We start from the raw sequence: 16,378 nt of genomic DNA, 5'->3' as shown, positions 1-16,378 counted from the left end.
TTTTGAAACTCAAATTTAAAATGTGATGGAGTCGACTTTTTCCCATCCTACTTTAAGTGCCCGCAAACACACAACTGCTTTGAAAACTATTTATGTTCTTTAAATCTGAATTGTATTCCGATTGAAGCTCTTTATAGTGCCTATACAGAAATGACACCATAAAATACAAATGACCAATGATAGGCCAATACGCAGACTAAATTATCAATGGCAGGTCAGTATACATTTTGATTGACAAATGGTAGGCAATTAAGACGTCATTTAAAGGTACAATTGAAAGATGCATTCCAATTAATTTTATTTTTTTCCTTTAATTATTTTTGTTGTTCAGCTACCTTTGTAAGAAATAGTCCTTGTTTAATATTTACACAGATAATATGATAAAGTTATATATCTACCAAAATCATATCATTGCAATTTAGATGATTAATTTATTTTCAACAATATATCAGGACTATGCCTTTGATTAGAACCCGTTTGGATGCTTTGAATTTTTTAAAAAAAAGATGGATTGCCATATATAGATCAGAGGTGGATTCTTAAAAAAAATTTGCCCCACTAATCGCTTAGTGAGGCAAAATTGTTTTCGTGAAAAATCCTCCAAAATTCATCAAAAATCTACAAAAATTTAAAAAATCATAGAAGGGTTATTCAAATAGGATTTTATTTAATTTTTGTAGATTTTTTATGTGATTTTGGAGGATTTTCACGAAAACAATTTTGCCCACTAAGCGATTAGTGGGGCAAACTTTTTTTAAGAATCCACCTTAGGTTTAGACTTTCGGTTAATTTTTAAAATTTTAAACGGTTGATTTCTCAGAGGCTTACAGTGGCTGATGCGCGGCTGCTGGACCCTGCATTATATACGTACTTTTTTTGTAATTTGTAACTTTATATTTTACTTTTCATTGGTTTAAGTTAAAATTCAAATGGTATTTAAAAGAGCGAAAAGGTTTGATAGTTGCTTAACCAGCAATGAATCAAAATTTTCTATTTGAAACATGGTTATTAGGCATAGACGTAAAAGGTAAGGGTGTAAAGGGGTGCTTACCCCCCTCCCTCAAACTTTCAAACCCCTAATTTAAACTCCCTTAAAATTTTTTTAAAAAATACGTTAAAGTATCCCCCTCAAATTGTTACCAGTGAAACCCTTCATTAAATCCCCCTTTAAAAAGTCTTGGGTGTCCTTGTTACTGTGGTATTGTGTCTCAAATATTAAATTCTACATCTAGTCAAAAGACATAAACATTAAGATATATAAGTTGGAATTAATTTTAATGTTAGGGGGAGATTTGAAATCTGCATCAAATTTTAAGGATTTTTATAAAATTCGTTTTTTGTATAATTCTTTATCTAAAAGCGGAAATACAATTTAAGTTAATTAATTTGGATTAATAGGATAGGTGGATTTTAAACTACCTGCGCTCTAATTGGTTGAATGATGTGCGACACTTGAGCTTCTCCAATCATAGCGCAGATAGTTTTCAATCCACCAATCACAGATGTCAAAATTAATTAACTTAAATTGTATTTCCGTTTTTAGATAAAGAATTATACAAAAAACGAATTTTATAAAAAATTCTTAAAATTTAATGAAGATTTCAAATCTACCTCTAACATTAAAATTCTTTCCAACTTATATATCTTAATAAACATTATTCTTTTTTTCTTTGAGTTTTTGTCTATTCCCTATCTTTCTTCCCTTTGCATTGACAACTGAATGTCTCCTCCATGACTCACTTTGTCTGTTTGTCCATTGCATGATGATTTGTTTTTCGTTACTTATAAATATTATTATCCTTGTTTTAGATGTCAAGACTCGGCCAGAATGATGGAATGTATTCAATCAGGAACAACATAAATCATAAAAAGATTAATTTATTAAGGTCGGTCCTTCCGTCCGTAAATTTTAATTATTTAAAATGTCCTATCAATTTTAAAGTTTGCAGTAATTCCTGTAACAGTTCGGTACAATTTAGAAAGTGTAACAACTCTGTAATCGTTACCAGAAAGTCCGTCCATCTTATTCTTAACCATGGTGTTATTTTACTTTTTTACAATAACTTTTTATATGATATAATTATACTTTATAAAATTACAAAAATTTGTTATATAGATAACTAGTGACTTCGCCCCTTGTTTCTAGGGGAGAAAGAGGAATTGAAAAAATATCTTAGAATCATTTCTGGATTAAAATTTGAAGAAAAAAATGTCTTAAAGACAAAAGTAAAGTATTCCAAAAACAGAGAACTAAATATCTTAACAGGCAAACAAAGGATAAATTAATAATGGATTTATTGTAATAAAAAAGGAATGGAAAGAAGAGTTATAAGATCTTGCCAGTTAGCTCCTTGTCCGTAAGTATAATTTATACCAATACAACGTAGCTGTCTATAGTGCCCTAGCAGAATGGGGATAGATGTCACTGCTTTTGGCCTACTGTTTATAGTGCCCTAAAAAAAATGGGGATAGATGTCACTGCTTTTGGCCTACCTATTCTATTGACATCAGGAAATACCATATACCCCATCTCTTTTCTAAGGGGTTTTATTCCCTCTTCACTTTCTCTTTCCCTCTACTAAGACGTCAATAGAATAGGTAGGCCAAAAGCTGTGACATCTATCCCCATTTTCTTAGGGCACTAAACACAGCTACAAATACTTTTTTCTATAAACCTTTGTTTCCCTTAAACTGTTGTTTTCAATCCTTATATAAAAGTAACAGGATGACTGTGATTTTGCCTGTCTGTCAGTGTGTTTGCTTGTACCGTAGGATCTTGCCAACTGCAGAACTGCTATGGTTCTCCTTTACAGTTTAGCTTTTCATAGGTCCAATAAAAGTTTAAAACTATTTGAAGGAAGGTATCAACACTCTACCAAAAAAAATTCCCCCTACCCCCTAAAACAAATATTAAAAAACCAAAATTTTGTAGTTAGCTTTAATATCATATTACAATTTTGCCATTTTACAAAGAATATTTAATTATTTTCTTTTTCAGATCTTCACCATTCGAATCCAGTCACATAACTTCAGAGGTAAAATAATTGATAAAAAGATTAAGCTTTTTCTCAGTATGGCTTGCTTGTAAGATAAATTAAGTTAATAAATAACTGTCATTTTGCACCAATAATATGGTGTGATTGCTTCTACGCTGTGTTCCTATTGGTTAAAAAATGAGATTATGGGTCCAGAATTTGTATATTTATTAATTTAGTTTTAAAAGCTATTGAATCATCTGAACTCAAGGCTACTTTATCAATCTAATATCTTTGTACAGGCCATATATATACTTCAAAAACTAAGGTTTTTATTCTCAATCGCCTTATTAGGAAACACAACTCATTAAATAGTACATACAAAAGTCTATTTAAAAAGTCTGAATTAGGTATTTAATATTTTTTCATTTAGGATATGGAGAATTTCCGAAATAAATTTAAGCCAACTGAAATAGAGACAAGCACAAACAAGGAACACATTATGAAAAAAAAATTATGGGGTTTAATCTAATGTATGTTTAAAATGCTGGGGGAGGTATTATAACCCTCCCCCCTCCCCCCAAAAAAACAAGCTTTGTAAAAACAGAAAAACGTACCATCAGGGACGTCTAAGCTTTTTATTTTGTGGGGGGCAAAAAGAATGGTTTCAAAGATTCAGGGGGGTATTCTTATATATATATTTCAAATTTTGTGTTAGATAAAATGATGGGTTTCAAAGTTTCAGGGTAGTAAACACCCCTCTAACCGCGTCCTTGGACGTCTATGTTTTTCTATAAACGCCAAGATCTTAATAACTGTGGATTTTTTGTTTTACTATAAATACTAAATTTGTTATTTTCTTCAGGCATGTAGTCATGAACAAACATTTTGACATTTTTAATGTTTATTACCCTACACACATGGGACTATATATATTACCTTTACCATTACCTCGTAAGGGTGGGATTCTCCTTCGATTTGGGATACTCTAACACCTAAGGATCATAGGCGTCCAAGGGGGGGGGGGGGGGGTAATGGGGCGATTACCCCCCCCCCCCCCCAAACGAATTGGGGGGTGCCGTTTACCCCTCCCCCCCCCCCATTTAAAATTTACCCCTACCCTGGGGGTGCACCCCCAACCATTTAGGAGGGGGTATTTACCCCCCCCCCCAAACAATTTTGGGGGGGTAAATACCCCCCCCAAAATAGAAAATCTGTAACAAAAAAATTTTTTGCGCGCTTCGCGCGCATTTTTAATACTAAATTTTTGATAAAATTTAAATTACCCCCCCCAAAAATTTTACCCCGGGGGTAAATTTTGGGGAAGGTAAACAAATTTTACCCCTGCCAACAGATTTCAGGGGGGGTAATTACCCCCCCCAAGCAAATTTTACCCCCGGGGTAAAAATTTTGGGGGGGGGGGAAATTTGCCCCCTCCCCCTATTAATTTACCCCCCCCAAAATAAAAAGCTTGGACGCCCCTGCTAAGGATATTAGGTTAAGTAACATCCATCAGACAACCAACCCTTAGATAGCACGACCTTTGTCTGAGAAGTCATAACTGTGCATGGTAGTGAGTTGCGCCTATTTATGGTCCAAGGCATTCCCCCTATTCTTACTATTTATGTTGCGCACCAGACATAGCAGCAGAAGGAATCATTTTTAACGTCTTTATTTATGAAGCGGTGTCGACCTTAGATTCGAACCTATCACCTCATTGTCAATGAGCGGATGCACTACGTACGTGTTGAGCCATGATCGCGGGTTGACTAAACAAAATAACTGTAGTTTTAATGTAGTTGCGCTACATAAAATAACTAAATTTACCGCAAAAACTGACCAATTATGTTTCCTCTTTATTGAAATGCATCCAATTATAGGATTTTATTTCTATACGCAATTAGTTCTTTTAGCGGTAAATTCAGAAATAAGAAAATGTCATTAAATTAAACTATGTTGTCAAATGATTTTTGATATGGCTCTTACACCGATTTACATCCGCTGAATTTGAGATGGTTCGTTGCCATACAGAAAAATCATGCATGGCATCATATTACAAAAAAATTTCCGCGTATATTAACATAAATAGCATAAATCGAGGTTAAAAAACTGGTTTTAATCTTTTATTTTTTCATTTTAATATCCGCAGAAAGCTGTTTACAATACGATGCAATAAATAACTATTTTCATTATCTTAAAGAACCGCACCATTTATTTTTCTGTTATTGTAAGACAAATATTTTTGACCCAGATAAACGGCCAATTTTTATCATATTACACACATAAAAACACAGGATTACTACACAATACTACAAAGTTTAGGGAAAAATAGCTTAAAACCCCCACAGGATCAGTATCTATTTCCCCGAAAAGAAGAGCCCAATCGGTTTAGCGATTGCTGAGATTTTAGTTAGAATGTTGAAATGTTAAAATGTTGGGGACTAAACTAGCAAACTAAGTTGACGACAAAACTTCTCCTGTCACAATATCCACGTATATTACATCCATTGAGCCGATAAATCCAATATTTTTATTGAAAACAATGTCTTCTCGAGATAAGAATTATAACTTTTCTCTAAAAACCAAAGGTTGGCAACCGCTTATTTGATAACGGCTTAGTTAAAGTAAAACAGTAGAGTTTTAGAGAAGGGTTTAAAAAATATTATATTCCCACCCCGAGGACCCTGTGCCGAATTTTGAATATCAGCCAATAGCATCGTAAATATTAACACAGCAAAGTTGCTACACAAAAGCAGAAAGAAATTTGCTAGCAGACGAAAAAGGTCTTCAAGACTGGATCCAGGTAGTTGTCTGAGTTATACATTTATACTTAATACATTTATTACGGCTGCTACAGAATTTGGAAATGAGCAGTTGGCTGCGGCCGTACCTAAGAATTTAGTATTGGATGTAGGTGAAATAAGTCATGGAAATCAAAGTTTGATAAATATGATATTTTTATATAAATGGATATAGAGTATACGTGGATATTTTAAAAGGGGAAAAATTGTCGTCAATTTAGGTTGCTAACATGGAAATCGCTTATTGGTCAGTTAATTCATCCAGTAGGGTGGGATAAAGGGGGGGATAGGAGGGTAGCGCTTTTATCCCGCTGCGTATTTCACTTTATTAGATACCATGAAGATGAAAAATCTGGTGTAAGATCCAAGTAATATTATATCTATTGTTAAGTAGAAGTCGGATTTCTGGTAGCTTACAAATAGTCGCAGCAGCTGATTTTGCTGCGACTGCGGTCATCGAGCCCTGACATAAAAAGCAATATCTTATCTCTTTTTTTCTTCAGAATTTGGGATTTATTTTTCAATAAAAAACAAATTTTCTTCAGACACGAAAGTAAATGGACTTTATTGCTTTAATCCTTTTATTTAGACCGTATTAGAAAACAAGGAATCATTGCTCCAAAAATCAGATGAATAGAATAATTATATCATACAAACAATTGTTGTCCATAAAAATTAAAATCACCACATATATACAGTAAGGTTTAGTTGGAGGAATATTGGGTTTGAATCCTTTACTAAGTTCTGCAATATAGCCAAAAGCTTTAAATTATTTTTTAGAAATATTGTGCATCATAGGCGTCCAAGGGGGGGGGGGTAATGGGGCGATTACCCCCCCCCCCAGCACCCCCAAAATTTTTTTCATTTTACCCCCCCATTTAAAATTTACCCTACCCTGGGGGTGCCCTAGGCACCCCCAATTATTTAGAAGGGGGTATTTACCCCCCCCCAAACAATTTTGGGGGGGTAAATACCCCCCCCCAAAATAGAAAATCTCTAACAAAAAAAATTTTTGCCCGCTTCGCGCGCATTTTTAATACTAAATTTTTGATCAAATTTAAATTACCCCCCCAAAAAATTTTACCCCGGGGGTAAATTTTGGGGGGGGGGGGTAAACAAATTTTACCCCTGCCAACAGATTTCAGGGGGGGTAATTACCCCCCCAAGCAAATTTTACCCCCGGGGTAAAAATTTTAAGGGGGGTAAAAAAAATTTGCGGCGCGCTTCGTGCGCCATTTTACCCCCCCCCCAAAACCGAATTACCCCCCCCCCTTAAAAAAATTTTACCCCCCCCAAAATAAAAAGCTTGGACGCCCCTGTTGTGCATTATGATTAAATGTTTTTTTTTTTTTTAATTATTGTTTATAAGATATTTAATCCTTTACATATATCACTAACTTACATGCATAATATATTTAATATAAAATATTTCTAAAATAAAATATATTAAATTTTCTGACTAAAATGTGAAACAATGTTTAATTTGGAGGAAAGTATCCGGGATGGTAGGAATGCTAAAAAAAAACTTTGAATGATAATTACCGTAACGCTTGAAAGCGAAGCAACTCTGCAATAGTTACCAGAAAGTCCGTAGTCGCGTCCATTTAAAACATGTTGACTTTTAACTTTTTTTAACAACACTTTTTGTGTATGATATAATTATTCTATTAATCTGATTTCTAGGACATTAGGGTAAAATACTTTAAGCGAAGCATTTCTATAATTAAGCCATAAAAATGTAAGTATGTCCTAAAACAGAATCCTTTACTTATGCAGTTTTGCAACAATTTACTATTTTATTTATACTCTTAAATTAATATTCTGCTTATTTATTTTTGACACATTACAAGTGTTTATTTACGTTTGTTCGTTTGTTCATTTATGAACTTTTCTTTTGGGGATGATGTCATCCTTGTTATACGTAAAGGTTAAATACAAGAGACACGTTAATATTTATTTTCCGTTGCCCTATCCATGTTAACCCTGGCAGAGAATATGTTCTCGCTATGTCTGGAATTTTATATAAAAATTCTTCAATATTACAAAAGGAAATATTTTGCTCAGGGACTGTTTATTACACAAGTTCCCAAAGATTTGTATTTTCTTATTTGTTGGCTTAACAACTTTGGGGACTTTTAATAATTTTTGATTGGTTGGTTGATTAAGTCGAGTGTCCCAACATTTGTTATCTACAGAATGGGTTATTGTGAGTATCATCATATTGGGGTTGTACACAAATCTATCGGCCTTTGTCTTTTCCCTTTAGATCCCTGAATATTTTACTGGAAATATGTTTACAGTTTTTTGTTTGTATTTAGAATTTGAAATTCTTGTAAGTCATGTATTGGCAAGAACTTTTTAATAATTAAGATAATTAAGTTCAGATGAAAAACTGAATTCATTCCATAAAATTTTTTTTTTTAAATGGGTCTAATAGTTTTGGTCAATGAGAGTTTATTAAGGATTATTGGAGCACTTTGAGTTTTAAACACTCTATACTCGGAGAACTCAAGTTCACCTATCGACGCCAAAAATCAAAGTAAATCAGGAAACCTTTAAAGCATGACCAACAGACAGACGGACAATTCATTGTATAGACTAGATGTGCATATATCTTAGGAATCACACTTACCCCACAACATCACGGACTGACTGACGGACAGACGAACATACAAAGTTAATTGTAGAGTAGCTTTGCTACTAAAAACACGCATTTAGTGTTGTTAGCAAGAAGTTAGGAGTTTATAATTGCATAAAAAAGTTAGCCAAAGAAATGGAAAGAAAAGAAAAAAAATAGTTTTAACAAGTTTATTTGTTTTTCTAGGCATGCTATTGGTTATATATGTATTATTTATACTCGACAACATCATAGAAATGCGAAACTCCTCCTGTCTGACAAAACTGGTTTTAATCTTTTTCTTTTTATTTGAGGGGTTCCCAAGTTTTAAAGGGGTTACTCTAACGCAGGAATAAGGTATAACCAACAAGCAAAACAAATCTAAAATAATATTTGGGGGGCAAATGGAGAGGTCGTCAATTTTCCGATGTGCTGCCCCCCAACGACAGCTGAAAAACACGTATAGGTTTCGTGATTTTCTTCCGAATTAATTTCGTTATTGGTATGAGCTGACTCTAACGTATTTTTTTTTATTATGAGGGGAATAAAATGAGTGGTTCCAAAGTTTGAAGGGGGTTAACACCCCTGTACGTCTGTGATCTAAATCTATATTTATATAATTAGGGATCAGGTGCAGTTCACAGTAAAATGTTGCTTGTAATAATTATCTCTAAAATGGCTTGATTATTGTATATTCCTAATATTTTTCTCTATGCGTGTCTTTTTGTTGATTATAATCATGAACATGAACATGATTTGTACATTCAGCCGTTTGGCCACTAACAGCCTTTAAAGTATTTTTTCATTTTTTAGAAATAAACCTTTTCAGAAAACGTTTACCGTGAACTGCACAAGATCCGTTTAATTAATGGATATAGAATATACGTGGATATTATGACATAGAAAAACTTGTCGTTAATTTAGGCTGCTAATATTGAAATGATTTATTGTTCAGTTTGTTCATGCAGTAGGAGTGGAGTGTAGGGCTAAAGGGGGTGGATGGGGGGATTGTTATTTTATCCAGCTACAAGTTTTACTTTATTAGAGTACATGGTAATCTGGTTTAATATCCAAGTAATAATAAATCCCATTCTTTAATTAAATGTTTGTGACAGATGGTCTAAATTTATAAATGTTTCAAAACAAAATTAAAGAAAATGTTCAAAGTTTCTTTTTAAAAAATCTGTCTAATTATTTTTCGTGAGTCTTTAAAACCACAACATGTCTAGCTATAAACTTTCTAGAAGCAAGGAGCTAAAGGGATAAGACAATGGCTAATAAATTACATTATCATTGATGATACACAAAATTACCCCTTCTCTATAAGATTACAATTAGAGCTCGAAACGGTTGGACAATCATTTTGATCACAATTCTTTAAGTCTCCTAACTTGTGAAGCCAATAAATAAAAAAACGCTATTGAAAAACTTTAGGGGCTAGTGAAATTAATAGCACAATGTCCCCTCCCTCCCTTTACTTATCTTTTTTTCTAAAGCGCATCTGACATCGCAGCAGTTGATTATTTCAGTGTCTATATTAATAACACGAATACTTTTATTCTCTATAATAAAGAAGTAAGGTTTTTTGTTTAATCTAAAGATCTCTGAAATTGATGGTTCAAATTGGTTGTGCTTTTCAGAAAATCTTATATATTTCCTTGGGTGGTTTTAGGCTATTGTTCAAATTGTTCTGCAATCGCCCCTAGAGACTAGGGGTGAAACAACTAGTCTTAACATAATGTGTTTGGTTTCTAGACCTCTGAAGAAATAACAACGGCTGCTACTCCATCAGGTAAAAGAGTTTTAGATTAAAAAACGATTGATATTCGCTGGATTATACCGGTTCTTAGTATTAAACAATTATGTATCTTATTGTATCAAGGCAATTTTCCACGAATAATGAAAAAAAATCATTAAATCAATACCAGTTTAGTTTCCCTATGTCTTCAGGTCCAACAAAACATTAATTAAATCTGAAAATAGAATGGCCTAAATCAACACATAGACGTATGTGAAGCGTAGCCGAAATAGAGAACCAAATCGGTTCAGTATTTTTTGAGATCATAGATTCAGACAAAAACAATCTTACTACTTTATATAATACTAGCGGCTTCGCCCCGAGCCTCTAGGGGCTTTGCCCCAAGAGGTGATCAAAAAAAAATTTTATTAGCGAAATTCAATTCGTAAAAGGACCAAGTAAATCTTCAGCAAAAATAAAGGACCAAGGAAATCTTCAGAAAAAAAGGACCAAGGAAATCTTCAGCAAAAGAAAGGACCAATGAAATCTTAAGCAAACTAAAAACAATGGGGTGGATTTTTTGTTTTTGGGAGGGTTGGAGGTGTCCCACCCCCAAAGAAAATAGCCTAAAACCACCACAGGACCAGTAGGTATATTCCCTGAAGAGTAGAATCCGATCGGTTCAGTGGTTACCGAGATCTTAAGGAACGGACAGACGGACAGACAGACAGACAGACGGACGGACGGACAGACATCATTCTACTTTGTATTATAGATAGCATAGAGTGATCAACACGGTTTGATTAAACATCTTATTTTTATTTGATAAGTCCAATACACAGTGTTTCATGTTAAAAACCATCTTCAGTTGGTTTATAAATAAAAAGACATGATGCTTTAATAAGCATAAATTATTTGATATTAAATGGGTTTTCTAAACTATTTAGATCGTATCTCTCACCGTCTATATATCTATCTATCTATTTAGTTGACGCATGTGGTTGTACTGTTCATGGATTTTGTTATAAACCTATCTATCATCTATATGTATGTCTATCTAAATATCTATCTATCTATCTGTCCAGGTATGTGAATTATATATCTATCTATCTATTTAGTTGACGCATGTGGTTGTACTGTTCATGGATTTTGTTATATATGTATGTCTATCTATATATCTATCTATCTATTTAGTTGACGCATGTGGTTGTACTGTTCATGGATTTTGTTATCAACCTATCTATCATCTATATGTATGTCTGTCTATATATCTATCTATCTATTTAGTTGACGCATGTGGTTGTACTGTTCATGGATTTTGCTCCAAAGATAAAATAAAGTAAGTTATTGTTATTACTTGGATGTTGCACCAGATTTTCATGTACTTTAATAAAGTAATACTCGCAACTGGATAAAATAACGATACTCCCATACATTTTCCTTCCCCTCATCCTCTCCCCTACTACTGGATAAACAAACTGACCAATAAATGAGGTCCATATTTATATCCATTTTGATAGGCTATTTAAAGTCAATCTGACTTTGAAATGGCATTCGATTTTGAATTATATTTCTTATATAAATGTAAGTAACAGGATGTTTGTCTATCTTTAGTGAAGGATCTAACCACTGGACCGATGAGGTTCTCCTTTAAATTGAAGCTTCTTAACTTATAGGTCCACGAAAGAATTTATAATTTTTAGGGATAAGAGGCCTCTAGGGGCAATATTCGCTATTGTTTATATAAAATTAACATGTTTTTCAGTCTTTTCAATCTCGCTAAACACTTTACCGATATGGTTCTCCTTTGCAGTGAAGCTTCTTATAGGCCAGTAAAGGTTTTTAACTATTTTGGATTATGTTTCAGATGTGAATGCGATGAAGGTTGGAAGGGAGCTGACTGTTCAACTCCTATTTGTCAGCCAGACTGCCAACAGGTATCATTAACAGCTTTTTTAACATTGCATGAACGTCCAAGCTTATTTTAAATGAGGAGATTCAAGTTTTATGCGGGGTAATATTTTTTTTTAACGGGGGGTTAAATGAAAGGTTTTAATTTTTTTTCTTGGGGGGGGGGGGACTCTAAAGTATTTTTTTTGTTTGGGGAGGGTAGAGTAAGATAAGGGTTTTCAAAATTTGAGGGGATAAACATTCTCTATCCCCCTCCATTTTGCAGCTTTTTATTTATTTTCCCTTGTTTTCTTTTGCCAAACAGCCTGTTTGTCTATCTGTCTGTAAATATTTATATGTCGTTTGTCTGTCATGGCTTTTCAAATATGTCCGTTTGTCTATCTATCTTTTTTCCCTGTAGTAATATCAGTCGAACCTAGTAATAGTGTCTAACTTTTTATCTTTGTGACGTATTAAAAATCGAAGGATGAGAGAGGAGGTGGGAAAGGAAACCCTTAAAAAAGAGATGGATTTTTGTTACGTCACAAAGATAAAAAGTCAGACACTATTACTAGGTTCATATCAGTCAAGTAATCTTTCATTGTTCTATTAATTTTTAATATTTCTGTAACAAATTCAAATCATAATGAAACAATCGTTTTAAATGATGATACCTAGGACGATAAAGCATGTTTTTTAAAATTAATTTTAGCAAACTAAATTTTAATATTTTAAATATATTTTGGTTTATAGATGATATTACATTTATGCAATAATTAAACCCCTAAAACTCTATAATAGTTAATTATCGCATCGTCTTATAGACAGCGTTCTGCGGATATTAAAACTAAATTATAAGGTTAAAACTGGTTGTAATTTTAAGATTATTTATATTAATATAAATAAAAATTGTCTACAATACGATGCTATACATGATTTTCAGTATAGCTGAAACCGTTCCTAATACAGTGTATGTAGATCGATTTCGAAGCCATACTGGCTGGATATGTTTTTTTCTGGACGTTTACATTCCTGTTTTCCTTGAGAGGTGTTTACCTAGTTGAAAGAAAACATTAGAACACAAAGGAGGTGTTCATACACTTTCGCACATCAATTATCCGCAATCGTGGCTCAACACGTAGCGCATCCGCTCGTCGCTGGGGAGGTGATAGGTTCGATTCTTGGGCCTACACCGCGTCACAACTAAAAACGTTAAAATGGTTTCTACTGCTTCTATGTCAGGTGCGTGACTACCATGCACAGTTAGGACTTTTCAGACAAAGGTCGTGCAATCAGAGTGTTGGTTGTCTGATGGATGTTACTTAATGTAATATCCTTGGGTGTTAAAATATCGTATCCCATTACACATGGATGATTCTCTGGATTCTCTAGATGATCACTTAAATCAAAGGAGAATCCCGTCCTTATTAGGTAATGGTAATCCCATCAATTATTGAATTGTTATTTTTACACGGAGCACTAGAAAGATTATCATTAACATTATTGGATTTTTTTATTGGAGGATTTTTTCAAGGTTTTGAGGTTTTTAACTTCGAGGGTTTTTTTTCTCTCCATGTTATTTCAATGTTTTTAAAAATATTGAAAAACATTAATAATATTCAAATATTAAAAAAACATTGATCAGATACGTAAATTGTTATAACAGCAAAATTGTTTATTATCCTTTACTTTAACCATCATTTATCTGCTATTTTGTCTAATAGAGATGAGACAGTGCAAAATGGCACCAAAAAATTGACGTCATACGATAAAATAACCAATGAGAGTTGAGTATATATTTGGGTGGGCCCATTTCACCCTTTTTTTAGATTTTACTGTTATCATAAGTTGTGGAAGTCATATATATGTATGATAAGCCCCATTCAAGTTTTAAAAGTGACTTGGCTCTTATGGCTGCCGGCGCGCGGGGGTATAAATAGTACCCACCCCCTTATAAAACCAAAAATTTTAATTCCTTCAAACACAGGCATGTTGCATATCAAAATGACCGTATTAAAATGCTGATTACGAATCTGAAAACCGTTTTAAAAAATATTGCTCCTAGTTTGAATAAGATCTCATTAAGTACCTAAAAACAGCTGATTTTGTCAAAATTGTTTATTTTAGTAGGTTATTTGAAAATCATTTCAGACTGAATCAATATTTTTCAAAACGAATTTCAGATCTGTAATCAGCATTTCAATGCGGTCATTTTGATATGCAACATGCCTGTGTTTGAAGGAATTTCAATTTTTGGTTTTATAAGGGGGCGGGCAAATTTTATACCCCTTGAAATAAAAAACTTCTTTCAAGTTTTACAGGGTTTTATATTGGACCAGAAACCCTTGCAAATGTCTACTAATGTGAAATTCCAAAATCGACCCACCCTAGACTATATATTTTACCATTGGTTAATTACAATGTATAATGGCCTCTCATTGGACAACTTTAATGTATAACGTCATTTTTTTGGGTGCCATTTTGGGCTTTCCCTACAGAGATAATATCAGCTAATAGGATAACAGTTGAAGAACCACCCGGCCATGGTATTGGTTGAAATTTTGTGCAGATTTTAGTATGAAAGGACATATTTTTTTCCATTTGATCACATAATTGTTGTATTTTTGTTAAAGCTTTTCTTGGGTAAATTATGTGGTGTAGAAATTTATTTCCAAGTATATTGTGTAGCCCATGACAAAACCTATAATAAGTTAGCTATAAATAGTTGAATTCCTTAGGTTAAAGTTAAGTTTGACGATTTTTGGGGTCATATTGACCATCTAGATATATTATGTCAATTTTGTGTCTTGATCACAAAAATGCCTTATTTAGTTATGATAATATGTGGAAGATTTGATAAGACGACTTTTGATTAGAGCAAGTGTGTGCGGCATTGCGCTTGGCGTTGGTAGTAGCTGGTAGAGTGTGCGGCATTGCACTTTCTTGATGAACACTTGGTGTGCGGAAGTGATTGCCCGCCAACAAAGGAAACACTTGTAAATAATGACTACATCAATGCTGCACACAATATATTGCAAAAATTCTTTACTTTCATCAGTAGCGCAGCTTCTTCTCTGTATGTACTGCAAGTCTGTACAATTACATCAAAAGGTCCATATGTCACATTTGACTTTCAAAATCATGCGACAAAAAAATGAAGAAAAAATATTGGTTACAATTCTGAATTAATTTCGGCATTTAACCAAAATACCTGTAGTATTATGGATTTTTCTTAATTTATGTTTTTTTAATAATAAAAACTTTCTAACTAAATTTACTTTATGATCTTCAATTGTTATTTAACTGTACTTGTTTTAGCTTATAAAAGTGTACACATATTTTTGTGTTTATTTTAAAAAAAAAATTGCAATTTATAATTTTTTATATTTATTCTTTAACTTATTTAATTTTAAAAATGTTTAAGAACAGATTCTCGTTATTATGACAGGGGACGTGGTGATGCTTCAGGTACAAGTCACCTTAGAACATACTTTGCAGTTTATAATTGCAGTGTAACGCGCTCAATCACCTAGGGTATGACCAATGATATTCCGATACGTATATTAAATTACCAATGGTAGTCCAGTATACAATTTTATTGACCAATGGTAGTCCAGTACACTACTTCATTGACCAATGGTAGGTTAATATGACGACATTCTTGTTTAGGGTAAATGTGTGGAGCCAGACGTTTGTTCTTGCCATTCTGGATACACGGGGGCCAGGTGTAGTCAAGGTAATTCATTGTTTTAGGGGGGGGGGGGTAGATATACCACACTTTTCTGGGATCTTGCTGAGTCAAGTATCAACTGTTGGGAATATCAAAGGATGACTCCATGCAAAATTTGAGCCGGATCAGGCCAAAACCGGCCGTGAATTTTATGAAAAACCGGTTTTTTCCGGTTTTTAGGGGGTATCTGTAAATCGATTCAGCTGGAGCAAAACCGGTTGGAGGTACAAAAATTTTTTCTTCACATGAAATTTAGCCAATGCAATTGCCTACAAAAATGTACTTCATCATCAACTTGATTGGACAACTCTTTCCCCTCCTAAATGTCCATTTAAATCTCGGAAACGGCAAAAATCGCCAAAAATCAAGCCCTCGGCGGCAAATAACGGCTAAACGGTCAGCCGGAGGCGAATAAAACATAAATAAAGAAATGTCTGCCTCAAAAAGTTGTTCCACATCAAAGAGATGCTTGAGGTCTCTAAAACGACTCCTTCCCCTCCTTTAAGGGGAAAAACTGAAAAAACGTGATTTTCAAAAGTATGCCCACTTTGTGGGTGTGGGGGGCACTGAACCCGTCACCCTAGGATCACCAAATATAAAGTCTAGGCGGCCCACAATGCTGAATTT

At 33.7% G+C, this 16,378-nt stretch overlaps 2 protein-coding genes across 2 annotated transcripts in view; both read left to right on the top strand.

Annotated features, from left to right (window-relative positions):
• The window catches only part of LOC145326662 (uncharacterized), a 106,981-nt gene extending 103,133 nt beyond the window's left edge, over positions 1–3,848 (top strand). The window contains exons 23-27 of the mRNA XM_080170029.1: positions 1,810–1,853; positions 2,315–2,357; positions 2,999–3,035; positions 3,409–3,496; positions 3,841–3,848. Of these exons, the coding sequence (XP_080026155.1) occupies positions 1,810–1,853; positions 2,315–2,357; positions 2,999–3,035; positions 3,409–3,496; positions 3,841–3,848 (220 nt within the window). The remainder of the gene's footprint in view (positions 1–1,809; positions 1,854–2,314; positions 2,358–2,998; positions 3,036–3,408; positions 3,497–3,840) is intronic.
• Positions 3,849–10,082: 6,234 nt separating this feature from the next.
• Positions 10,083–16,378, top strand: part of LOC145327188 (uncharacterized) — a 31,401-nt gene continuing 25,105 nt past the window's right edge. Inside the window, exons 1-4 of the mRNA XM_080170760.1 lie at positions 10,083–10,185; positions 11,419–11,470; positions 11,999–12,068; positions 15,691–15,757. The gene's annotated coding sequence lies outside the window, so the exon portion shown is untranslated. The remainder of the gene's footprint in view (positions 10,186–11,418; positions 11,471–11,998; positions 12,069–15,690; positions 15,758–16,378) is intronic.

This window comes from Acartia tonsa, chromosome 8 (assembly GCF_053477335.1).
Source record: "Acartia tonsa isolate MP-2025a chromosome 8, ASM5347733v1, whole genome shotgun sequence".
Classification (NCBI taxonomy): Eukaryota; Metazoa; Arthropoda; class Copepoda; order Calanoida; family Acartiidae; genus Acartia; species Acartia tonsa.
This window is presented reverse-complemented; position numbering and strand designations above follow the sequence as displayed.